The sequence below is a fragment of the Lichenostomus cassidix genome, chromosome Z (genome assembly GCF_008360975.1).
Source record: "Lichenostomus cassidix isolate B80296 chromosome Z, HeHo_3.0, whole genome shotgun sequence".
NCBI lineage: Eukaryota > Metazoa > Chordata > Aves > Passeriformes > Meliphagidae > Lichenostomus > Lichenostomus cassidix.
In genome coordinates this window covers 64,272,904-64,300,673 of record NC_139511.1, presented here as the reverse complement: position 1 = coordinate 64,300,673, position 27,770 = coordinate 64,272,904, and the positions used below count along the sequence as shown (strand labels likewise).

The window sequence follows — 27,770 nt, the reverse complement described above, 5'->3', positions numbered from 1 at the left end:
TCTTCCCCTGTTCTAACTACCTCTCCTGAAATAAAGATGGCAGTTTTGTACACACAGAATCTGCTTTTAAACAGCCATAATGAAACTCAGCCTGGATGCTGACAATGTGATAATAAGGACTCACATGCTACAATGTTAAAACTGTTGTAAAACGAGAAAGCAAGAGTGTGAATTTAAAACTGAACAGATAACCAAACCAGCTCTTTTTATAAGCATTTCTAAAACAGGCTAAGCTAAGTCACACAAATGCTTTTCCCAGTGTGAAGAAGTGTGCACACAGGAAACTATGACAACTACTTAATCACGTACAAGCCCATGCTTACAACCCCCAAATTCCAGCAAAAACAAGCACAGAGAAAGAAAGCTCACAACTCTGCAAGGTTTGTTTAACTTTGACATTCCTGCTGTCAAAAACATGGCATATCAAGCAGTGAAGTCACACCACTCTGAAGCAGAAAGAAGCTAAAATTGGACCTGTCTTGACTGATGCACTCAATCAGATACTGCTGCTCAGTGTCTCTGCTGCTCATTACCACTCAGGCTGTAAAGATGGAATGATAGATGTGCTGGGCATCAGGAGGTACACAGAGAACAATGTTGTGGGAGACATTTGCCTGAAGTTGCCAATGTTTTGTATCAATGACTGTCATTCTGCCTGAATGTTCTTATTTTTTCACCCAGGAATTAAACCCAAGTCAATAAGGGACAATTAAAAATTATAGCTGCATCAGATGTTTTCCTAGGAGTACATTACTCACTGTAATTTGAACTTTCCATGCTCATTCACTTCAACTTCAGTGTCTGCTGACTTTTATTTTGGTGAAAACGTTAATGAAATGGGTGAGAAGAATAAGGTGAAATTTCTATGCATTAATCTAGCTCTTGGTAAAATGGCATCTGAATACAATTCAACTCGAAGCACAATTGCATCAAAATTTAACGAAAAACAAGTATCTTCCAAAACAGCATATACTCACTGTGAAATAAATTTTCAGATTACAAATTCACAATAAATTATGTCTATGTCATAATGCCTCTCATCAAATAAATGAGAACTGTTAACCTAAAAATAACAGGGAAATGCCCTTTTGGGTACCATTATGATGAAAATGAGAATTAAAACATAAGGGATTTACTAATAATTTTTCTCTTTTATTGTCTCTCTGAAAATTCATTCATGCAAAATTTATGCAAAAAACCTTGAAATGTCATCTTGCAAGAGTTGTCTCTGCATTGTCAGGGTTGATATGATTTTCAGTTTGGTTATACAAATAGTATCCAGAACCTCTTGAATCAGACTCCAAAAATTTCTGTTCCATATTCTTGTTCCAAAAAGACATCTTCCATTAATTTAATTCACAAAATAATGCAGAAAAACTAAACTGGTTAGATGTTGGCAATCAGAGGTCACCAACCTGCTGCAGACGTTCAGAACAACAACAAAGGCCAAAAGGCTACAATGTCTTACTCATTACAACAAAGACACTGAGGTGCTGGAGAGAGCCAGAGAAGGGCAGTGGAGCTGGGGAAGGATCTGGAGCACAGGTCCTGTGAGGAGCAGCTGAGGGAGCTGGGGATGTTTATCCTGGAGAAAAGGAGGTTCAGGGTGGACCTTATCACTCTCCGCAGCTCCCTGAAAGGAAAGTGGAACCAAGTGGCTGTTGGGCTTTTCTCCCTGGTAAATGGGGACATGATGAGACAAAATGGCCTCAAGTGGCGCCAGTGAAGGTTCAGGTTTGGTATAAGTGACAAGCTCTTCTCCAAAAGGGGTGCCAAGCACTGGAAGAGGCTGCTCAGAGCAGCAGGGTCCCTACAGGTATTTAAAAGAGGTGTAGATGTGGCACTTAAGGACGGGGTTTACTGGTGGACTTGGCAGTGTTGGGCTAACAGTAGGACTCCATCTTAGAGTTCTTTTCCAACCTAAACAATTCTGTGACTATTCCCTAAGCTTGCAGGCTGCACGTAAGTTTGTGCTGGCACTACAGAACTCAGCAGTGAAATAACGTGCTGAAATGTTCCAAGGGTGGTACATGTTTTGTACAGCTTCTAGGACAGCAAGAGAGTTATGAAACAGGAGGATTCAGAATTGGCAGCACAGGTCTCTGAAGTGCCCATTGCTTCTTCAAAGTCACTAAAGTGATTTTCACCAAGGCACCCATTGCAGGCTGCCCTAATGGCAAGAGCTGGCAAGACTAGGAGCAGTGGGCAGAGCATCAATGCAAGGAAAGGTGCCATTAAAAAAACAAATAACAAACCAACCAAAAACCAAACCAAAGTAAAACAAAAACAAAACAAAAACAAAAACAAAACAAACCCCCTCAAAAGAAACCCAAAAACCAACAACTCCACAAAACAAACAAAAAAACCCAAAAACCAATCAAAAACAAACAAAAAAAAGCCAAACCAAACCAACCAAAAAAACTAACCCCCAAAAAACCCTCCAAAACAACCAAAAAGAAGCAAAGGACAGGAAGGGACTACTAAGGGCTTTAAGTCCATGGATTTGAGCAGCGTGAGTGCTTTAGATGGAAGGTTTGCTCTTTGCTGGTGGCTCAGACAGGAGAGAATGTGGTTTTCAAGCTGCAAAGATTGCAAGCAGCCTCTGAAGAGACTAGAGGCAGCCCCAAGGCGTCTCCACCTCCTGGCTTTATTAAGTTTGTGCACGCAGCAGCAGCTGGGTGCTGCACCACAGGGACTGGGGAGAGTCACTCCTGCACAAAAGCAACTTGGGCATCTTATAGTATTCATGCTCACATAGGAAAATCCACAACTGAATCTAAGCCTGGCAACCATTAGCAGTTCTCTCCTCATAAAAGAATAACTGAGAATAATCACATTTGATTCATGGATTCTACGCAAACTCGTACGTTTTGTTGTGAAAATATCTTACTTCAGAAATTGCCAGCTCCAGTTTTATCAGACATTGAAGTCCATATGGTACCGATACCTACCAAAGTCCTAAAATGAAGAACCACTTTGTTCTGCTCCCAACAGAAGCAGAAGCTGAACTACAGCAAGGGAGGAAGGGATGTCAGCATAATGCTCTCCTCTGGACTGTAAGGTGCTTTCTTCCACATTGGTCAATCCTCAGCCAAGGCTTCCACACAGATATTCTTCACAAAATGCTCTCTGCAATATCACCATCATGACAAAACCAATGCATTTTAAGGGCTGAAAGAGCACAGGTGCCTGTCTCAAACACTGTCAAGGCCACAGATGGAACCTGCCACAAGATAAGCCATCACAGTGAGAGCTTGAGTTAAGCACAGAAGGGAGGAATTTGCAACAGGAATGTGCTATTCCAGGCCTGGCAGAGGCAGGATCTGGTTAGCACATCCTGGTTAACACATCCGGACAAAAATTCCTCCTGTGGCAAACTGTGGAAAAGGAAGCACCTGTTCATGAATGTATCACCCAAGTTATGGGAACACCATCTATGACCATCCTGTAACTACCCAGACCCTGAGCTGTATAAAGGTGGTACTCCAGGATGCCGAGAGTGACGAAGGACCCATGGGATGGTGTTTGACCCATAGGTGGTGACTATCTTCTGCTTGATCTCACCCTCCCCACTCCTCCCCTTCTTTCTATTTCTCTACCTCACATTCACTATTAAATTAAATCCGTATTGTTGACTTCAGAATACAGTCTTGTTTGCACCTTAATTCAGGGAGAGGCAGATCTCACAAATTGGATCCTAACACATGCCTAGCATTGTTTTGCCTGCTTGTGCTCCCCCATGCAGAATCACAAATGTCAAGTAGGTTTAAAGGCCTCCTCTAGGTCCCCAAAAGCCAACCTGAGCACCACGCGAACTCCTCACTGGCTCATTTCCCTTCAAGTCAATAAAGCAAAATCAGCCACTTGCACCTCTCTGTGCTTGCAAATGATCAGTACAGAGCCAGCTGGGACCAGCTGCTCCTGCCTCCTCTCCAGGAGGGATAGGAAGGAAGTTGAAGGCAAACACAGAGGCAGCACAGCACAGCACGGAGATCGTACCACTCCTGTGACTACACAGGTTGCTGAGTGGTCCCAGAAGAGGCTGCAGCCTCCCTGCAGGCTGAGACCCTGCTCCAGCTCATAGCTTCACCCTCACAAAAATGAATCTCAGCAGTTTGGTTTGAAACTATCTGTGAAAGGCACAGCTGATGAATGAAAGCTACTTCACATCATCTCACCCCTGTTCTGTTCCTTGTCCTGATCTTACAGCATTCTTCTGCACCTCCTTCCCTAACTGCACCTTCTCAAAACACCAAGCTGAATAGTGAAACCCCTCACTGAATACTCGGCAAGGCTCCAGCTCAGCTGTGACTCCCAGGAGTGAGCCCAAGCATCTGAACCCCTCACAACACTTCCACACCAACTCTCTTTCTAGATGTCAGCACTCTGCCCTGACGCCTCCACTGTACTCGGACTCGTTCTGGGTCAAAGACAGCTCAGAAAGCACTGTTCAGCTCATTTCCCAGGAATCTCCAAACTGCTCTACGAGTCAAAACCAGCAAGCAGACAGTTGTGCCTGTCAGACCTGCTGTGACCATGTGAATGGTCATGGCACAGGAGAGGGCACAGCCCAGCCACTCCTCTCAGCAGTCAGGATGCAGCCACTCTGCTTAAGAGACTGAGAAAATTTAATGTATGCACACAGAGTGCTGTGTTCTACTTGGCAGCAATGCCAAAGAATACTGGAGTGTTTCCCTGATTAGCACATGATCTCATTGTTTGGGAATAGTGGTGAACATGAATATCTCCAGTGTTACACTATGAGAATGAATGCCAGCTCAGCACTTACCTTACACATAAAAAATAATACAGTGAACCAGAATATATATTGTAGAGAATACCAAAACATGTTTTGAACAAAATTCCTCAGGAAAAGTTATTAAAGAAGATCTCTTTCTGTTTACTATATAAACTGCCTGACTTTGCAACTATTCTACATTATTTAGTGTCAGGTTTCTGCTACACATTCTGGCACTGGATTAGTATTTTCTGGGCATCATTCGGTTACTCAAATATGCTCACATTTGAAAGAAACGATAGTTTCTAGGTCAGCCTTCAAAAAGCACTGCTTTGAACGTGACATATTTCAAAATACCTCTTTCAAAACATCAACAGAGATATTAATGAGCATGCAGATGCAAAGGAACTGGGGAGCCTAATTGAAACTACCCCCACCCACTGTTATCCCCTTATTTTTTGGAACTGCCACCTCAAAAACATTGGGTAGATTTCAAGAAGACAGATTTGTCTACTGGAACTCTTTCACGTGTGAAAATAAGAATTCCGTTTAAAACATATTTTAATACTGGATTTGAGAGAGTTCACCAGCTTCAAAATCGTAATCCAGTTATGAAGCACTAGAATGAAATAGACAATTTCAAGTCCAATCATAAAGCAGATAAAACTTTTTTTTTTAACAGGTCCAGACAGAACTTTATATTTGCAGAATTGACAAGTTAATAAATAAACTGACTTCAGCTCCTAAATATTTCAGTAAAAATGTGTAAGGATGCATTTTCTTATATAAGTTAATGAAGCATCCAGTAAAATATATATGGGATTATTCCACTGACCACTGGCAATGAGAATTTCCTGGTCTTACAATCAACAGTTCAAAAACTGTCTGCTAGCTCCCTTGAAATTCTGACCTACAACAGAAACGGGCAGAATAATGTTAAAAAAGTAGTCTAGATTATACTTTCCTCTTTTTTCTACATTTTATCTAAAGTCTATTAACACAGAAGACAGATCCCTACTTTTTTCAGAACTCACCAGAAAGCATTTTCTATGTCAGCTGTAGAAGCACCTATGATACATCAAAGAAAATGTATCAATTTGCTAGCAAAACACAGAGGGACAAGGAGGTGGAAAAAACTTACTCTAAAACTGAATATAAAGCATTTGAAGTACTCCCCATAACTTTTAAACAAAACTTTTTCTATCACCCAAGTAACTGAACAGAAGATCCATTTGGGTTCCCTGCATAAATTGCCAGATTTTATTTCAGTGCTGCATTTCAACATTTTATTTAGCATATGGGTATATGCACATTCCTTTTCTCATTTGTTTTCTCAAGATAGGTAGCGTGTACTAAAAGGACTAGGGAGTGATTTTAAAAGCTAGGAAGCAAGACAGTAATCAGTGCTTTCCAGATGCTCCGAAACTTGTGGGGAAAAAAGTGTCCTTGTTTTTAGTGAAGATGAGATTTGGTACTTACATTGCTATTTTACATGATATTGACATTCTCAAGATTTCTCCAATTATCTCCTCCTACAAAATGTACCTGCTCATTAATTCAGCTAAAGGTAAGTTTTTATGGGACAACAAGAACTTGCTGCAGCACACTGGATGTGGCTCAGCAGGCCAGCTGAAACACAACAGAATTCAGGTCATGGTGCCAGATCTATCTGAGAATCAAGGAAAACCAGCTTTTTCTGAGACCCTGACATTGGCACAGGCAGCTTAGCCTGCAGCCTTCACCCCAGCAGCTTTTGCACCCCACTGCAACCTCTCTACAAGCAGGATGCTCACCTCTACCCTCTTATCTTCCTGCCAAGCAGAAAGCCAGGATCTACCTGCAGGCTCAGAAAGGTCTGCAGGTCGAGCAGAAACAGCAACCTCCATGCCTTTCTTTGCAAGGGGGTAAAAAACATACTGTGCTGGACCACATAGTGTGATTAGAGAACAAATAAAGCAGACCTGTGCTTCCAATGTGAAGGGTAATCCAACACCATCTGGCAAACACATTTCAGCTGACAGCTATGTCTGCTTCACCCCTTCCAGTCTGTCACTGTCCTGCTCTCATCTCAGGATCTTAGAAATAGTGCAGTACCAAAGCAATTTCTATAGCAAAACCCAAGCCTACGAGAAAAGCATCTCTAACCATTTCACCTGCTACCACTGAATTTTACTGTGTAAGAACCTTAAAAATGACAAATCAACCTGAAGATGCCAACAGATAGTAATATTCAGAAATTGTTTACCTGAACTAACTGAGGAAACAAATAGGCAATGCCATTTATTTTATAACAGAACTAATTAGCTGTTCTAATGAAATGCACAAGCCCTTATGTTAGACTTCTAATGTCACATTTACAGCATTTAAATTTCAACTGCTTTTTTTTTCTTGTTTCTTCAGAAACTATGAAGAAAACAGCACTTTTTCCAGACATCACTCAAAGCTATCATGACTTATTTTCAATATGAAAGGACTGTGAGGAGCAAGACAAGCATTAGCCATTACGTATAAATAAGGGAGAAAGCTGGAGAAAAAGGCTGAATCCTATTCTTTGGTCCATCAACCGTCCTTAGAAACACCCAAAATAAACACACATTCCCCTAAAATACTGTAGGTCATTCAGTCTTTTTGTCACCATCATGGGAGATGAAATTTGAAAGGAAGATGGGGGCGGGGATAGTGCTGAGTGACAGGTGTCAAGTCAGTGGGAGTCTGTGCTTAATTTTCTCCATCTCCTAACCCTCCTGTACCTGTCTGAAGACCTTCATGCTCAAGGTTTGCTGCAGACAACACAGGCCACGTTCTCAAGAAAGCACCATCCACCATCAAGTAAACATTCACTGCACCAAAGTTCATTATATATCAAAAATAGCAACTAGAGTCCACCCTGAAACTTAAAATCTCCATTTCAAATGTTCAATCCACAGTTTAAGAAGTGTAAAGTACCCCAACTAAATTAATGTATAATGTCTGTGATGTAAAAGAGAAACAGCTACTAACAGAATAGTCTTTGAAGCAGTAGTTAAACAATGACTTTAATTAGTTTGGTTTTGGTTTAGATTACTGAGGAAAAGAGAAAGGCAATCTGGAAATGAATCTTGAAACAAAATGCTATTCTTTCAAGGTTTGATATGATATTAAATAACGCTGCATATGCTATAACCTTCATATCTCTGGGCTTACATAACAGAGTTTATTTGGCCTTTCTCTGGACCAGCTGTTGTTTTTTCCATTCCATTTCTCCACTGTACTTAAAATACACCAATCCCACCAGTGTGCTGAAAGGAAAAAGGACATGCTAACATTTTGAGGGGCCTCCTTGTCCCTGGCTGAGGCCAAATGTCTTATATTTCAGATGATGTTACTAAGCAATACAGCCTTCAAAGGCTCAGCCCCAATCCTGCTGTGCTTCTGCCACAAACATCAGCACTGAAAGCACAGCTCTTACTCATGGGAACCTCCCCCCTGAGCCTGGGCCTGTGAAGGGGTTGGTCAGCCACCGAAATGAATTATGATAATATAACATCTTAAAAATCTTAGACACATACTCCTTTTAACATTTTCCATCCTGATAACAACATTTTCCAGCTCCATGACATTTTGATAGGTCACTGCTGAGGTTCTCCTGCTCCAACTTGTCACACAAGATTTAATTTTGCTGGACTGAGCCACTGAAGGGGCAGCCACACACAGCCAGCAGACACTGAAACAGGCAGAGCAAGGACAGACTCCATCCTGCACCTGGGGAGAGCTGACAGAGGCATCTGTAAATTGCTAGAAGGAGCAAGAGGAGGGGCAGCATAAATCACACTATCTCAGGGGAGGCAGCCAACAGTGTCTGTGAGGTGAGAGGTTAGTAATTCCTGCCACCAGGCATCTTGCATGAGCAATCCTGTTGGGGTAACAGCAGCTTTGGGCAACCTGTGTCACTCTCAGCTCTTCATGAGCACCACAGCATGGGCAAAAGGACGTTTTAGATGGAGTTCTGAGGAACACTTTTTCCTTTGATTCCAGTTGCCTATTAGAGATGTTGTCAGAGGTAGTCAAACCTGTTGGGAGTCACATGCCCATTAATTTACTTCCATTTCTGTCATGCATGGAGTGGAGGTTCACCAGTAACAGCAGCTTTAATTAACTGCTTTCCCTGGGTCCACTGCCTACAGAAAACTGCCAGAATCCTTCACAGACAGGAGCAACTGGGGCTCCCATACTTAAATGCCAAGAAGTTTGAAAGTGTTTGCTAAGAACTGGGCTTGAACTTTGAAATTTGTACTCCTGTGGAACGAGAATTAAACAAAGCTCTGCCAACAGATTGAGCTTCTGTTTTTTTCTGAATGACAGTTTCAGTTTTCAGTTTCAGGAAGTCCCTGGGTCCTATTCTCTCCAGCAAGCCTTAAGGTGGAAAAGGTATCTAAGTGCATTGGACCAGAAAGACAGAAAAATGCAGGTTTGCCTGAAAGAAACATCCAGTTCACATTCATCATAAACCATTATGATTAATGATAGCTTGAGGAGAGAAAAATATCCAAAAAATGGATAATGATAGATAAAACCAACTTACATGCCTCAGCTAAGGAAGAGTTTGTTTAGTAATCCATTCCCCAGTATAAAGCCCATTTCTGCTTGGACAACTTTCAGCTGCTTGTCAGTGATACCAGTCTAGGCTTTGCAGGAAACCCCCTTCTTTCACTGCCTTTCTTTCCTGTGACCTCCCTGACAGACAAAATTTCAACCCTTTCACCATCTTCTGTTTTCTCCCAGGAAGACCTGACTGACAGAAGCACCTCACCATGGGCAATGGATGCAACTGGGATGCTGAAAAGAAAATACCATAAAGCAGAGAGAGGTTCAGCGAATGTTTTATCTGGAGAATGTCAGGCAAACAATGTCAGGCAAACAATATAGAAAACGACAGGAATGATCCCTTGTTAAAACTGCAGTATTTGAAAGAAGAGTTTGATTCAAATCCAAACCTCTGCAGAGCTGAGGTGAAGCCAGGTGGGGGCTAGACTGACAACAATGCAGATCAGAGAGGAAGGAACTTGATTCAGCTTGTTGTAAAGTTTGGGCAGGCAAGAAACCTGCTGCTAATTTCAGCTTTGGCAGAATGGGACACAGGCTGACATTGTGTTTTAACTGTGTTTAAAAATGTTTAAAATAAAAAAAAAAAATCTCTCTGCAGCTTCAACAGCTTCAAATGCTATTTTGCAGCTGAGCAAAATATCAGACCAAGACATTTTTTACAAGATTAATAAAGGATATAAAAGTTTTGGATTTTTTATTTTGCACAAACATTATTTTTGGGACAGCATTTCTTGACACTGATTAGAAGAGACTTACTGTAGCAGTCTAATTTATGTGCACTAAGACCTCATCACTTGTTTAAAGAACACAGGAATACCTATCTTTTTTTTCAGCTGTGACACCTGATTACATACTGTTTGCTGAAATAAGTTTATGTTGAGTATTTTCAAAAGAAAAGGGGTAACTATAAATGAGATAATGGAAAAAAAAATCAGTATTCTCTCCTATGCTGGACATGTAAGAAAACAGTTCCACAAAATCTTCAAACAAATGCAGTATTCAAGGGCAGCAACTAAAAACATTTGCCATATCTTTTAGCACAGCAATCTTCTAGCCACTTTTTTTGGCATAAAGATGGATGTCTATTTCTTTGGGATAATTCCTTTTTCTAGAAAAAAAAAAAGTGTGTAATCTGTATGATCTTTAAGTAAATGGTGTCTCTGCAGTCTGTTATTTACATACAGCTTTTTTCAGGACAGTTCATAAATAGCACAGGGGTGCAGAATATCTGTGCAGCCCAAGCAACCATGCGTGGTGTGCAATAAATGCAAATATGGCCCCTTCTCCCTGAAACAGAGGGACCTTACAAGTTAATTGGAGTAGTGGTGGATACAAAAAATAACCTCCCAAGTTATGCAGTTCCCCTCGTTCCCAACTAATAATGATGCTGAAACCTATGCTTAGAGGAAGATTATGATCACCTTTGAAGTACTGTTCATCCAAAGGTGTCTCCCAAGTACACAAAATGTGTCCAGGTTAAAGCAGCTGCTGTGATACACAGAGTGAAGGACATAGCCACAAGCAAGGAGTTGACAAGCCTCCAGAACAACGTGTTTCACACAGAAAAACTGAGCTCAGACACCTGTTTAAAGCAGGTCATGTACGACAGGTGGCTCACCAAGGACATGCAGACTCCACAGAAACTAATTTTGAACACTGAGCCCACATTAGCTCATCAGCCCCACTGAACAAGTCTAGCACTTGTGAGAAGAACTGGAAATAATAAGGTAATTGTAGTTTCTTATTAGAAGGTTCACAGAGAGTTCATTATGGCAGAGAAATCTGGCCCTAACCAGACTGAAGGCTCAACATCTCTGCCAGTGCTACTCCGTTTGTGGATCAAGTGTTCTGAGCAAATTTTCAAACTCCTGCATCAACAGTGTTTACCAAATGCAGCTTAGCTTTCTGGGTTTTCTATTTCACCAGTGAAAATATGGTTTATTCTACCAAAAAAAGGAAGGGATGAATGTGATATATAGCAGTTTAATTTTATAGTGAACTCTTGCTCTCCAAATCAATACTGCAGCAATTTAACATTTATATTACCAAAGCATTTGTTTACCTAATCAATTGCTAAACTCAAGTAGTCCAATAGCATCACACACTGTTTGATAAGGAAAGCTGTAGGTACAGAGCAAGAGCACAATACATTCCTCTAAAACAGTACTCAGTTAGAAATGCTGAACTAAGTTAGCCTGGATGCAGACTGAGATTCCTCAATCTTATGAGTAGTTAAGCAAACTTTCAGTGAAGACAAAAAAGGGATCACAGATTTAAAACTACAGGACAGAAAGTACAGTAAGGAAGCACAGGGTAGCAAACACTGTTTTCTTCCAGTGGCACAGTGACTGAACAGAGAGACTGCTGAATAACAATGAACAAAACTTTTCCCTCCTCATAGTTTTGATTCATATTATTTGGAAAATGGCTTGTCACAGAACTTTAAAATTTATTCAGTCACTGAGTGAGGTAGTGTATATGATGCCTTTTGGTGCTGGAAGTGACAATTATGATCTTATAACAACAATCTTGTGTTGCCACATATTTCTCCCTCACCTCCTGAGTAAGACAAGCACATTGGGAATGCACCTTGCTTCAGTTAATAGGAGCAAGTGAACTACTGAAAGTAAAATTCCATCAGAAAAGAGAAGAATGGGAAAAAACAACCAAGGACTAGGAAAGCAGGTGCCAGCCCTTTGCCAGCATTGAGCTATCTCAGACCCTTGTTCAGTACAAACTTCAGATCCACTTGGGTAAACCTCTACCTTTGATTCCTTACTCATTTAACTGGAGAGCAAAAACTGCACAAAATACAGTATTCTATTCCCTTTTCCTCTGCTTGTGCTGAGAGTAACTAAAAAACCTCCAGTGTATTCTTGAAAACTGAAAGTTCAGAGTCTTTTGGTTTCATTTCCGGAGGTAGATTGGGGAGGGGGGAAATGTCTTGACGCCAGTTAGCAGCACTTATCTCATTGACTGCTATGATAAAGTAATTATCATGATTTTGTTTCCGAGGTACCCCCCTACACATACATTTTAAAGTGCTAAATATTGCTGTCTGCACAAGCAGGCACTCCTGTTTTTCAGCTCAATACAAACTTTTTCACAGATGAGACATACTCAGTGCACTTTGCAACCTGTTTGCTTCGTTGTCCTTGCTTTAAAATAGAGGTAATTCTGACTGAATGTCCCTATTTGCTCTTTTTTTCAAGGCAAGCATCTCATAAACAGCTTAGAATAGCCATCTGTAGGAAGAAGAGCCATGCAGGGAGAAAGGTGATCTTCACTCAACTGAGGTTGAATTAACCTCAGTTACTAAATTTCAGTGTGCACAGCATCCTTCTGTGTCCAGAAGAAAACAAGCAAATTAAGCTGACTTATAACTGATGTGGTTAAATATAGGATAAACAAATACTGGAAAAATGTCAGCATCTTTCTTTAAAAGATGCAGAAGCTACAGAGCCTGTACCAGGAGTTCTGAGCTGAAAACTAGATATTCAAGCAAAGAGGCTGACATTGGCCACAATGTTCTTCTAAATAAAAGAAAAGAAGATAGGTTATTACCTGAGAATAAAATACTGTCCTGTGCTTTCCGCCCCCTCCTTCGTTCAAGTAATTGAACTAAGGATTTCATGGCCATAAGCCAGTAGTACTAGTTCGTGCTGTACACTTGCAGACATAAAAACTGAAGAGAAGCCTTTGACAGTATCAATCATCAGAAAAGCAAGACCACAATCGAATAAAGTACTGCAGTCAGACAGAACTCCTAAGAAGTACAACAGGTAGTTATTGTCTGAAACAGCTTAATGGCATTCTGGACTTCTCTTACATGAACTATGCCACCATCATTCAAAATACCTAAAAAACAGTTTTGCACAGACAATGCTGCTCTGCTCCTTTAACTACTCTTCCCCTCTTGATTATTTCACACAGCCACCAGCCTTCTGCCTCCTTTCTTTCACCTCAGCCTTATCTCATCACAGTTCCAGTTTTGGAGGAAAACTCCAAATGCAAAAAAATCCATTTTAAGATTTGTAACTTCTCTGCAGATGAGGAGTTGGAGGCCCATGTCAAACCCAAATAATCCTAACTTCTGATCTATCAAATCCTTCAATGACAAAATGAGGGTAAAGCAGATGATAACTTCTGTACACCTAAAGCTCCAATTAAATATTCTCAGAGATATATTTTAACACCCTAAAGCTTTCACTCCTTAGTTGCATATTACAGCCACCTGCAGCAATCACTGGGTTGCAATCTGAATAAACTCAACTGACCTCTCCCTCTGAATGACAGCAACCTTTCCTTCTCACCAGCCCAAGAAACAGAAGTCCATCTCTTTGTATTTTATCAGACCCCTCTTAGTAGCCCTTAGTCAAGAAGAGCTTCATTACATCACTCCATTTTCACTCACAAACTTCACAAAAATTTCTCTTATTTTGCAGCTCACAAATAAAACCCATACCTTGTGACAGACTGTGTGAAAACAAGCAGAAGAAATAGAAGCTCTTCTCTTTTTCTGGAGAAGGGAGGATAATTCCTCTTCTCCTGCATTGTATCTCAGAGCACTTTCAGGTTTTTAAGATAAACTATTTAGAAGAACAAAACAAATTCCAAGATCCTTGGTTACTTCTCCTGTGGGCACAGAGGATTAAAAAAGTTCTTTATAAGGCCCAGGGTCACTTTTCATTTATCTTTTCTCCTACATCTCACACGTATTTCAAATGGTACAGTTAGACAGGTGCTAGCAATGTACAGTATTGTTATGCTACTTTCAAGATTAGCAACTCAGTTTTGCATGCAGCTAATGACTCAGTTTTGATGCAGCTAATGACTCAGTTTTGCATGCAGCTAATTATTGAGTCATCTGGCAGTTCCCTGAGCAGCAATCGAAGTGTAGAGCACAAAAAAGTTTTAATTTACGTAATTCGTCATGATGATTTTTATCCAAGTATCTGAATCTGTTAAAGACACTACCAATTATGAAGAAATTAATATAATCATTGCAGGAGCACAGGAATGTCACTGATTCTAAAATATTAATGCATATGGGCGAGGCAGGTAACAGGCAGGTTGGACCCTGGATATTCATGCAGTTGTTTCCACAGTAAAACTTGTTGCACAAGGCTTCTTCCAAGAGACACAGACCTTACATTTCAAAAAAAACCAACGTGGAAAAAGACTGCACAGGAGATCATCATCTACCTAATCCCTCCCTTAATAATTCCTTTACTTTCATTTTGTCTACACAACTAGTCTTTATATTCCTTACCTGACAGACAGGCTAGTTTCTGACTAAAAGATTTCTATTATCACCACTCAACTCTGTGCACTGACTTGTAACCCTCCAGGTGATTCAACTTTTTAAAGCAAAAATCACCACGACACTTTAGCGTCTACACATACCAAGCAAGAAATAACCCGAGCATCTTATTTTAATTTTAAAAAGCCAAACAAAATCAGAGCTCAAATAAACAAATGCAGACACTCTGTATGTATGATGAATCTCAGCCCACAAAGCTAAAATACCTAAACACCAATTCCTATAAGATATACAGTGGGCAACTCTTCATCAGCTAAGCCCCAGCTCAGTGGTAATAATGAAAACACAAACCAAAGTTTAATTTATAGAACAGAATTAATTTTTACAATTAACTGTGAACTGCAAATAGAAAATGTTTTGCTTTGAAGTGATCCCAAAACGCATTATTCTAGGCTATTTGTGATGTCATGTGGGTGTACAAGCTTTTTGGCATCAACCTCAAAAGCATGAAGTCCATGAAATCCTGAAAAGGTGGCAGAGTCAACTTACTACCTCTGAAATTTATTTATGCACGAAGTATTTACCAAAGCTTGAGTAGTGAATACATTTGGAACAGAAAGCAAGAATTATCTCACTTTCCCTTTTTTTTTTTTTTCACTTCTAGCAAGAGAAACTGCTCTGACAATGACCAGTATAAATAGAATATGGTAATGAATTCTTTCTTTCTTCTACCCCTATTGAAAAGCTGGCCGTACAGAAATGAGATAACAAAACAGAGAATGGTTGGTTTGGAAGGGACCTGAAAGATCATCTAGTTCCAATCCCCTGCCATGGGCAGAGACACCTTCCACAAGACCAGGCTGCTCAGAGCAACATCCAGTCTGGCCTTGAACACAGACTGGGCATCCACAGCTTCTCTGGGCAACTTGTTGCAGAGCTTCATCACCCTAAAGACAAAGAATTTTTGCTAATACCTAATCTAAGCCTGCTCTCTTTATGGTTTGAAGCCATTCCCCCTTGTCCTGTCACTCCAGCCCTTGTAAAAAGTCCCCCTTCATCTTTCTTGCAGGTTCCCTTCAGGTACTGAAATGCCAGAATTAGGTCACTTCAAATCCTTTTCTTCTCCAGGCTGAACAATCCCCAGAGGTGCTCCAGCCCTCTGATCACCTTCACAGCCTCCTCTGGACTCACTCCAGCAGGTCCATGTCCCTCCCATGCAGGGACCCCAGAGCTGATGCAGTGCTCCAGGTGGGTCTCACCAGAGCAGAGCAGAGGGGCAGAATTGCCTCCCTCCCCTGCTGCCCACAGGGCTCTGGATGCAGCCCAGGACACATAACACACAACAAAGCAGTTAAGGCCCTCTGAGGAATCAAGATTATTATGTCCTGTCACACAAAGGGAAAAAATATAATGAAAGAAATACTTTTACCCCCATGCTCTTTTTCACACTGATAATTTAACTTTTATGACAGCGAAGATTACTGCTTGATCAAAAGCAGATATTACCTGTAAAGGCTGACTGGATCAGATAAAAATAGAAACATAAATTACAGTATATTACTTTTTTAAGGCACCACCTTTGTTTGCCTGCAATATAATGAACATACTACCACCAGAAATAGCTCTGTCACATTGGAATGAATAACAGCAGACAGGGAGTTTAAACTGAAAAGCCCATTAGAGCAGACCGAGCTAGTCTAAGTGAGGAAATTGCAGGAAAGTTATGCTCATTTTTTTTTCCAGTGCCCAAGTACAGCCAGTCTTTTTCTGTCTAATTCTGCATGACTTTGAAGAAAGATACAAGAGGCTAAAAGTGAGAGGTGGAAAGAAAATAAACAGACCACACAAAGCAAATTCACAGCACGTTCCCTGGGATCTCCTGTCTTCTCTCCACACTTGAAATTACTGCATACAGATGTTATTTCATCCATAAAAACCCTGGAAGACAGTAGGCAAGAACAACTTCCTCTTTATTCACAGGCAAATCTAAACTAATTTCTCTTGTTTATCCCAGCAGTCAGAAGGAATGAAAATTCAGAGGGCTGTTTGAAATTTACACCAAGATAAACATCACCTTTGGACACTCCTGGTTTTTCAAATCCAGGGGTATTTTCTAATAAGTAGATAAATATTTTTATTTGATGAAAAATAAAATGGAACAGAATTCGTATTAATTCTTATGGCTTCCCCTTATCTTTACCTTTCCAGCATCACAGAAGATTGAGTAACTCCCCCATCAGCTTTCTCATCTCCCCTTTACATTTTGCACTACCTTGGGACAGCAAGCAAGAAGTGCAATGCAGGTCTACGACCAGAAGTATAGCGGGGTCAAGTTGTTCTTTGCTTCTTTAATTTATCAATTTATATTACACAGCAGTAGCCATGATGGAGGATTAAAAAATTCCTACATTCCTCATTTCATTTCCCATTCCTGGAAAGGAATCAACTTCTCCTAAACCACTGACCTGTGAAAGACAGAAACACATTCCTGTGTATTCTGCAGCTCTATTTGTACATAACTTGGGTCATGTAGATAATTACCTTAGGTCATGTAGGTAATTACTGATTCATCCCCACCAATACTACACCTGTCCAAACTTTGGTGAAGACTCAGATTCAAGGCCTCAAACGTCAGAGAATCAATAAAAGATCTGAACATTTTTGGTATGAAACAAATCAAGGAAATTATTTTACTAAATAAAGGAATTTATTTTGTAATTAAGAGATGCCAACTACCCTCTATATTTACTCTTTCTTTCCATCAGAGTGTATTAGTTTGTTTTCCCAAAAGACATGATCCTGAGTACTACTGTGCCAATATTTAAGCTATTTCTACTTATACCTCTACAAAAATAAATCTTGCTTTTGATGCCCTGTACTTCACTTTCAGAATAACTAAATAAAACTCTTTAAATATTCTGATACCAATCATAGAGCATCTAGAAATCCTAAGTTTCAACCATGGATTAGAGAGGAGTTATTTTATGTTGTGGACAGAACTTGCATGGAGTGAGAACATTTTATTAAAAATAATGCTGATTGCAAATCTTGTCATCCCAGAACTCCTCAAGAATTCAAGTTTCAAACTCACTGAATAGTTCTGGTTGGAGAAAAAATGAGGGGTAGAAAGGATCAATGGTGTGAAAAACATATCCCAGTAGTCGTAAGGCAGATTTAAGTTTTCAGAAAGGAACCCAGATGGGTGACTCCTGTGGTGTTTAGACTGAGATGCTCTCATTTTGCATAATCTTTTCTTACAGAATTTTAAAAAGCCTGGAAGAAGGAAAGACACACACCACTGGAAAACAGAAGCTGCTTAAAAAGATTTAGAAAGCAGACAGAAATCCAGCAAAAATTAGTACCATTCAGTCCACATGCTTGTTCCTTTTCCATCGGGATGGCTCGTCTTCTCCTTAAAGCATTTTGAAGGTTGTTTGCACCATAGATAATATGGGGATGGGGTGTTCCCTCCTTCTGTGGATGCTTTTTAATGGGCTCAATGAAGTAATCCCCATGGGGCAGATGGAAATATCCAGTCTGAAAATAAACACGAAAGAGTTAATCTCTCCTGTTCAGTCTAGAAGTCAAAAATAAATACACTCTTCATACCACCATCCCTGATCTCTTCTCATAAGCCAGTCATTACACTGCGGAAATATGAACACAACAGGTTTTCAGTATTTATTTTGCTGCATACATCGAAGCTTTTTCATACCGCACAAAGATCACAGTCCAAAGGGAAACAGAAAAAATAGCTCCTTCCTAATAACCTGGAACTGAGGCAAAGACTCTCATATTTTTACCAAGCCACTAAAAGGTCAGAAGTTAATTTGCCAAACATGATGCACGAGGAGGAGTTGCATCTTCTTCTTCTGGTGTTTTGCATCCATTCGCCCGAGAGCAAGACCGGAATAGAAGCTATTTCATAAGTGCAAATCGAAATTCAGTTCCCAGCTGCAATTCCACCATCAATTACCCAACCCATCAGATGGGCTGGACCATGTGGTCCCTGCTTGACTCGGACTACAAACCCTCACTGGCCCCCAGGCATACAATGGAAGAAATAAGAAGTTTTTCATGAATTAGCAAGCCATTAAGAACATACAATAGACCAGCTAACAAAGCCTACAACATTTCACATGCTGTAACTTCTGTATCAGCCTCCCTGCTTTGCCTGAGCTAAAGGGCCTTGGACACCCAACTGGACAACACAGGATCATTTCACACCTCCCTCTGCATGATCCAGGAGACATTTCCAACCAGACATGGCCTTGGTCCATTGTGTCTCAGCATTTTTGCAGGGATGGCAAACACTGCAAAACCACTGTATTGCTCTTCCACTTCAAGATATATGGAGCAGTATTAAATCTAAAATCCAGGGATCTACTGACAACCCAGGGCACACTGGGGATGTGACAGGAAGCTGGAGTATTCCACTCTTACGGCTTTGTCTCCCCTTCACTTTCTTGCTGTGGTTAGTGCAGCCCTCTTAACCTGTTCTGGATCAGGGTAAAAATGCAGTGAAACTCCATTCCTGCAGCTGCTGTATTCAAACTTAGAATGACAGACAAATTTAAAAATCTTTAGAGACACTCCAAAGCCTTACAGTTTCCATGGATGGTTAGGAAAGCCAGTATGAGGGTAAGGATATGAAATAAATCATATGAATGGGAGAAAAAACATTCTTATAAAACTCTAAAATAACCATGGGCTCTATGCACAAGGAGACAAAAGGCAGCTCAGTGAGATACCTTCTGCCTCCACACTGATTGCCACAGGCCCAACACAGCTCACAGCAAACCTGTAAAAATAAGCAGCTGTGGCTATCATTTCACAGTTTACCCAACAGTCCTGAGAAGCAGAAGCTCTTTCTTGCCAATGCAAGTCAAAGTTTTAAAACCAGAGGTTGGCGTTGGTTTGAAGCCTTGTTTACACCCATAAAGCATCAAAAGTTCAGCACTCATAGTCACATGTGTTTGCCCATCTGGGATTACAGCTACTGCCTGTATGGGCTTTGTTTCATTTTTAAGAAAAAAGAAATTGAGACTTCTGTCTCTTAAACAACAATATAACAAATGCTCATGTTTCAAGTTATAAATCTAGGCACAGGACCAGAGTCAAGCTACAGAAGCAGTAAATCCCACAGCTGGATAAAGCTGTCAGGCAAAGGTGAATCTATCCAGCAAGAATGCCTCTACACTGGTCAGACCAGGAAATCTGTGACGTGGCTTTCCTCATGCTGCTCAGAGAATCAAATCCTTGCCCACTCCTTTTCATTCCTTTGCCCATCAAGTCCTGCACCGTCACAAATCCTTGACCATTCCTTTTCATTCCACAGGGTTTAGTCTTTCCTGGATATTTGTAAAGACTGAATTATTTGGTTTTTTGGTGGGTTTTTAAGCCAGCTGGAACCAGGAAGAATTAACCTTCTTCACCTGCAGACCCTGATTTTTTCAGAGCAAGTGACAAGAGTCACTGGATCATGGTGTCAAGATGCAGCTGCCACAAGAAAGGCCAGGCAATCATATAAAAAGTGAAATAAGCATATTAGTGCCAACCTCAAACTCCCTCATTAATGTTTGCATGTTAAAATTCAGCTGTCTGTCTAAACTGTATGGAGCAGGGAAAAAAAGCAGAATTTCATTGTATGAATGTGACTGTAAAAGTCCATTTCCCAGCACACAGGGGCTTTCCAAAAGCTTCCAGAGACTTCCAGCACTTACTGAACCCTTGCTTTACATTTGCACTTTCACCCTGTACCAAGAAATTAAATGCTGAGACCAACGGAGATCAAATTAAAAAAAAAGAACAATCTTCACATTAAACTTACTTAAAAGCCTCAAAGACTAACAAAATTCCCTTTGCTGATTAAATACATCTTTAGTTTTACTCTTCATAGCTGTTCTTTTCTGACTCACAAATATAATAGCAGGAATTTCTCATCTGAAGTCCATCAGATTTCAAGCCACGTAAATATGTGCTTTTTCTGAGGAATTTGTAGCTTCACCTGCTTTTGAGTGCATTCGCACAGCCTCAGAATACACAAAGGAGGGCAGTTATGAAAGCTTTGTCAGAAAAAAGCCATTCATATTTACATTTATGAAAGGCTTCTGTTATCACCTCAGAAAAAAATGACTGCAGAGAATTTTTCCTCATTTGAACTTCCTTATGAAAAGCTACCACATAATACAGCAACAGAAATGGTCTGAAAATAGGGGTGGGGTGTGTGTGTTTGAGGGGGAAAGTGCTTCCCTCAAAGCCTGCAGGTGAAAATCTAAAAAAAAATCTACAGATTTCTTTTCTAAATAATTGTTCTGCCCTCTTTCAAATCTCACTCTTCACCCTCTCATTCTGACATACTGGGGCTGAAAATGTTTACCATACTGTGTTCAGGAGTGCTGCTACATTACTCAATGGGATTTTTAATTTGTGTGCCCTGTCATTTTGACACAAACAGCTCCCTGAACACACCACATCTCCTACATTGCATGTCCCTTGCCAGGAGAACAGTGGTGATCCTGGGGCACTTCTGACTTACAGTTTTCAACCAACTTTGTTATTTTTCAGTAAAATCTGTATTTTCCAGTGGAAAGCAGATATTTGTGGCATATTTTTTTCAATCAGTTCCTGTGGGAAGGGAAAGAGCAGCTTTACCCTTGGCTATGGTTTTGAAAATGCAATACTAGCCCAGACAGGTGGGGCTGGAATAAGTGAGTGTTTGTCAGGAAAAAAAGGGAGGGGAAAAAACAACAATCTAGACCAAAGTTACAATAACTGATTATGTTGACAATAATGCAAAAAAAAAAAAATAACATCTGCAGTGAGAACAGTGTGTAACTTCCTGATGTCAAACAAAATTTTTTACAACAAATTTCAGACAATATTTCTGACAACCAGACAGTGACAGACTCTGAAAATACAGTGACTTTCAGAAGCAACATGAAACAAAAACAAGAGGACAAGATTCTGGTTTTACTTTTAGATACTTTGCTCCAGGTGTTTATTATAACTGTAATACATGGTAAGAGAAATTAAGTTTGAATAACAGAATTAAACAAAGAATTAAGGAAAAAATTGTGACATATGCAACATGCATTACCAGAGAACTGCAGCTGCATATATCTAAATTGAGCTAGTGAAGTAAATTACTTGTTAACATTACACATGCTAAATTTATTTTAGCTAATCACTTAGTTCCTTTCTGTATATCCCTTTTTTCCCCAAACGATCTTTCTTTTTGAGTTCCTCATCTGTTCCTATTTCAACCAAAACAAAAACCCAGCCTCCAGATGAGCTTTTTTGCTGCATCCTCAGGCCAAGCCAGAAGAAAATAGACCTGCCATGATGTTGCTCAGACAGAAAGAGGTTGGGGTTCCTAGGTGCTGAGTAATTTGATGAAAGACTTTTATGAACATCACCCACAGAAAAGGAGAGCACTCTGGCTCTTACACAGTTCTTTGTGTTCTTTGTGTACACAGCTCTAAAAACTTTGCTTTTAGCATGACTTAGTGAAGAAGATGCTATGACACTGAAACACAGCCCCGTAGTTTAACTTAGCTTTGGTTGGAAATGAAAATAGCTTATTTTTAAAACAATGGTAAAAAACCAGAATACTATCATTCTGTAAGATTTTAGTTTCTTTTGTCACAGTTGCTTGTGCATTTTAGAAGCTACCAAAAAGTGGTAGCAGTGGTACCAGAAAGGCCAGAGATGCAAAGTTAGGCCCTGAACAATGTGGGCTCAGAAAGTTCAGACATAGAGGATAGGGAAAAAAACCCCCAAACCAGACAAATTTACAGTAAGGTGGACTTTTGTGGAAGACAATAAGGTATCAGAAGAGGAAGGAATATCTGATATCCTCCAGGTCCTAGGTTCCTAAGGGACAGACATCAATTCTGGATACTTCAGAGAGATGGGTCTTTCATGTCTGTCAGCTACCACACAGCTACTGAAGATCCACAATCCCTCAGCTGAGAGACTTGGCAGAGAATCAATACCTGGCTTACAGCACCAACCTGCTGGTGCCACATTCGACTTCGATTCTTCTTGTCACACTGCCTGGATGAAGCAGCTTAGCCCTTATCTAGGATAAGTCTTAAGAAGCTAAGGCATTAAAAAACCCTACCTTCTAAAAAAATGTGTAAGAGAAGCAAACAGTCCAAGATATGCCTTCATTTGTCCCTCTGCTGTGCCACAGATACAGTTCATTAATTAATTCTGAATCAGGAGTAACTTCTGTGGACCTCCAACTCACTGCAAGCTCTGCATCTCAACACAGAATCTGAAGCAACCTAGGTACATTCATTTCTACTCGAGGAAATTCTCTGTGAAATTAATCTTTTTATAGACTGCAGCATGCTCACTTGAGAATGTACAACTTGGAACACATAATTTTAAAAGACATCTTTGCTTATGCTTCATTCTGGTCATGGCATCTTCCACTATCATCTTTATTGTCCATCCTAAAAACATTTATTACTTCTTCTAACTATTTTGTGATTTTCCTTAGGAATAAACAGTCCAGGTATCTTTTTCCTACATTCATTTTTGAGTGCCCTGTTGCTGCACCTATATTTGCATTGTAGAAATATCCCACCTAACTTCTTGTCTTATGACAGAAGACCCACAAATGATGACAATTGTGTGGCCATGAAGTTTATTTGAGCCTCATAAGTTATTCTTTCTGCTATGAAATCATGAAGAACATGAAGCTTCTACATCTCTGACTGTATCACAGTGCCCAGCAGCAGTCACTTCATCTCGTCCAGCTCCTTTCCATGTTGTCACTTTCTACTTTGTAAAATATGTCCCACTGGATGCACACAAGCCAAAACTGTCCTTCTTTGATGTATCTAAGGATCAGACACACCATTAAATTCCAACAGGGCAAAACTTTGCTGCCCACTGGAGTGCTAGCAACTGAAAATTTGTATGGTCTTGAAATAAAGCAAAGATAGTATTTAATAAATTTTACACAGCTTTCAGTGCTGGTTCTGGTGAAACGACAAAACAAGGTGTGTTTGTCACACCCTGAGCATCCAGCAGGTAGATGGCATGGCACAGTTGAATAATAATTCATTAACTCAAACACAGTTTGAAACCTTCTTCTATTTATCAGTCTGATTTCTACACTGCAGCTGAGACAGACCACCAAGGACTGCCTGAAGTCCAGAACATTCCTAAGATCTGAAGCTCCTTCTGTCTTTATTTCCTCATTGCTCCGTTGCTGGTGAGTCCCCTGGGTCTTTGAGGAAGACAAGGTCGCAGTTCTTTGGGCTGCTTTGTGTGTCCAAAGGCAGTGAGGTGACACCCCAGCAGTACAGGCTGTGGGCACATTGTCTAGTCAGTGCTCTGAGCCACAGAGCAAATTACATCCTGTGAAGATGTTACCTTGAGAATCAAATATAGCCAGATGAGTTTCCTTCTGCAAAAGCCACCCAGGTCACACTGCCACTGCATCAAGCAAGCATAATGAAAAAGTAATATGGTCTCAAGCTCTGCCTCAGGGTGGATATGATAGCAAGCTAAACATAGATTTGAAAATCAATCAGTTTTGCTATCCAGCCTGAAGGACACTCTTTGGTGAAAAATAACATATCTTCTTAATGAGTTTTTTAATATTCCTCATATGTATGCTTTCCCCTTTTCCCTTCTGCCCTGTTTTTATACTGGAAGCTTTAATGGCAACTACTGGGGAAAAAAGTAATAAAAATACCTCACTGCTTTCCCAAGAGTAAGCAGCTTACTTTGACTGTAGTCACAAGAGGGTGAGACTAGCAAGTTATTATTTAATTTGGGATTGGAAAACAACTCAGAGAGTTACTGTTTTGAGACAAAACAAAGAGTTTGCCCAATTCCTCCAAAGACAGTTCGGGAGAGTAAGAAAGAGCAACAGCTGTTTTCTTCTCAGAAAATACTCTTGGAACATATCACTCACATTTTTCTAATTAAACTTTTTCAGAAAGCACTGTATCCAGGGGGCTTATATTGTACAAACTAGGGGGTTTTTATTTCATCAATATCAGAACAGCCTTTCATGAAAATGCAAATTAACTATGCAAAAAGAGTTTGTACTTCACAGCATTTGAAATCCCCTCTGAGACTTTCAATGAGAACTTCTGAAGCTTTGATTTGGAAACCAGTAAATTTTTACAGTTTGCAAAGCAGGTTATGTTTGATGATTTAAAGCCTGTCTAAAGCTGAAGAGTAAAGGTTTAACACTCAATTGTTAAGAGGTTCCATGCCTCAACAGTGCTTTTTATCAAGAATGAAAAGATGATCAAGAGGATCCACAAAGCGGACATGATCTCTAATCACAGAAACAGAAAGCACCATGGTTGTTTTGGCTTCCTGCTCACTTCCATTCTAAAACTAATTTCAACATAGAGAGCATGACAATGTTAATACTGCAGAGTTCAAACTTTATTAGAGAATAACTAAATGCAAACATTTGATCAAATGACAAGTGGCTTTGTTTCTATTGACAAGTATTGTTTGTATTGCTGTGACCTACTGGAACCCCAGTCAAGAGCCAGAAAGCAGAGATACAAATGCTGACAGCAGCCACAACGTGTGCAGATAGATGGAAGAAAGCACAATTATCCCATTTTCCACTGGATGGAAGTCTGTCAGGAACTTTACTCCTCTCAACAGCAGAGCAAGGGAAGGTCACAACCAAACTTCTTCCTCTCCATAGAAATTATCTTGCTTGATGAAACAGAAGCCTGTGAGGAAAAGCAACATCAGAGTGGACTATGCTAACCCACATGCTGATACTCTTCTTGCTTCACTCAGTTCAGCCCAAACCCAAGAAGTGCTGTCAGGGGCAGACAGCATATTTTAGGTCTGCATTTGTCATCAGACGTGTGTTGGGAGAGGAGGCTTCTGCCTCTCTTTTCTCCAAACTCATGAAGCCTATGGCTGCACAGCACAGACAGGACTAGGGAATGAATTTCAGCATTCCATGGGAGGGTAATGCCATCACTTATAAGTGTCATTTCGAGGTGACCTTAAAAGCAGCCCATACTGGTGCTCTCAGTCTCTTCTTTACTCACGACATATGTTTCCAATGCTTTTCCAGAAAGTGAGTTTCTGGTACCAAAGGATAACCTCAGAGCAGCACTGTGACGTGGGAACATCTTCCAATGAACACATGAGGAGCTGTAGATTCTGCTCAACAACTGCAGCTCGGATCACACTGCCCTTGTTTGCAGGGCTGCAGTGTGCAAGCAGCTGCTCCATTTGCTCTGCACAGCCTTGGACAGGCTGCAAGCCACACTCAAGCTGCAGCTTGTTGTGCTATCCCTGGGGAGGAACGAAGGGGGAAGGAGCTTACCAAAACCAAATACCTTACAAAACAGGAAAATTCAGTCCTGGCTGAGGGCAGCTGTGGCAAGTCAGCGACACACTACACCAAAAAGGTTATTCTGCACCACAGACCAGTCTCTGTTTAGAAAAGGACTGAAAGTAAGAATTGGGATGTGGAAGGAGAAGGGAGAAGAAATGAAATGGAACTACAAAAACAAGATTCAAACTAAGATCCAGAAACTGCCAGACAAAGTGCAGTCTCTAGCACACAGCTCATGCTCAGCACGTGTCAGTCTGGGAACCAGCATGATGGTGACTGGCAATCACCACAGAAGCGATAAACTTCTTCTGGCCTGGGGCAAAGCATATGCCACTCACTTGACTTTCCTGGTTATTTCTGTCTGCCTGAGAAAGGAGTATGATGTGCTTTTATGACTGAATTCCTGGCACAGAACTACAAATGTTTTTACAAATCTAGTACAAGTCCCAGCTCCCTCCCATGCATACCAAAGCTGGAGGCTGATCTGATTCGGCACTGGATTTGGGTCAGTTTAAAAACACAAATCATTTGAGTTTGCTCTGAATGTGATGATCCCTCCTTAAAGCTTGAATTCTCACTGAAACCCATTTCCACAAATATGAGAGGCACAGTGCACACACACTGGTATCAAATTTAACTGCACACCAAGACACTACAGCTCACAGGCAGAAAATTAACTTCTCTCTCAGAGCTACAGAGAGATGACCTCTACTCTGAAATACAAGTTGTGCAAAAGGCCCACTCCAGTAAAAGCAAAAGCCTGCAAGAAAAACAAATACTCCTCAATCTACTAACAATCAAGCTTCTGCCCAAAACCTGGCAGGATGTACTCAATAAAAAGCAAATCAAATTTGGTACAAAACCAGTAACTCAGTAAACCACTTACACTAAGACTAGCATAAAAACTGGTAATTTAAAGACCATTCTGGTGGGAGCTTGATCTGATGAAATGTCATGGGGGTCTGAGGAGATGAATACTCTGAAATGTTTCTGAAGCTGGTGGGAAATCAACAAGTTCAACAGTTTCCAGAGAAAGGCTGTGTGTAATAAATACCTAAAAAGGCTGGAAAACAGACAATATGGGGCAGTAGCAAGTGGCATGGACAACCTGAAGATTTCCTATCTGTTTGCCATCTGCCCTTGCAAAAAAAGGTAGGGAGCTTCAAAACAAGCTGGCAGGCAAACAAACAATTTTTCACCCAAGGCAGGAGGTTCACATCCCTCTTATGCTGGGACCCCAGAGCTGATGCAGTGCTCCAGGTGGGTCTCACCTGAGCAGAGCAGAGGGGCAGAATCCCCTCCCTCCCCTGCTGCCCATGGGGCTCTGGATGCAGCCCTGGAAAGAGCTGGCTGCTGGGCGAAACATGTCTCTCCAGTTAGAAACAAGAATTTCCATGTGGCACTGTGTCAACTGCTGTGCTTGGGTCCTGGTATATGCCATAAAAAAACGGAATTCAGAAATGTTTTAGAGAGGTACCAGAAATGGCTGGATAAATCCATGTAGGGAATATCAGTCCCTCATTTTTACATAGAAAAATACCACCTGCAGCTCAGAAACAGACTGTTTGCAAGGAGATATCCCTACTTTGCAGCCCACTCTTACACCTCTTGCCAGCAGTCTGCTACTGATCGTGATATCCTTCCGAAAGTCAGCCACATACTCAACAAAGCCAAGGGTCTGGAAAATTAAAACACTCCACCAAGGAAATCTGAAACTGCTGCTCAGATGCTTTCTTTGCAGGAGCTTTTTCAGTAGAAAAAGAGGCTTTCTTGGTGGAGTGCTTCTCCACTCTTTTTGCAGTCCGAAGAGCTTGCTCCTATTGTACTTTTCATGCTCC

The 27,770-nt window shown here is 40.7% G+C and overlaps 1 protein-coding gene across 2 annotated transcripts in view; it reads right to left on the bottom strand.

Moving 5' to 3' along the window:
- The window catches only part of ADAMTS12 (ADAM metallopeptidase with thrombospondin type 1 motif 12), a 146,928-nt gene that overhangs the window by 76,139 nt on the left and 43,019 nt on the right, over positions 1-27,770 (bottom strand). For both annotated transcript variants that reach the window (XM_085042200.1, XM_085042201.1), the window contains exon 3: positions 17,948-18,122. In XM_085042200.1, coding sequence (XP_084898326.1) covers positions 17,948-18,122 — 175 coding nt within the window. The remainder of the gene's footprint in view (positions 1-17,947; positions 18,123-27,770) is intronic.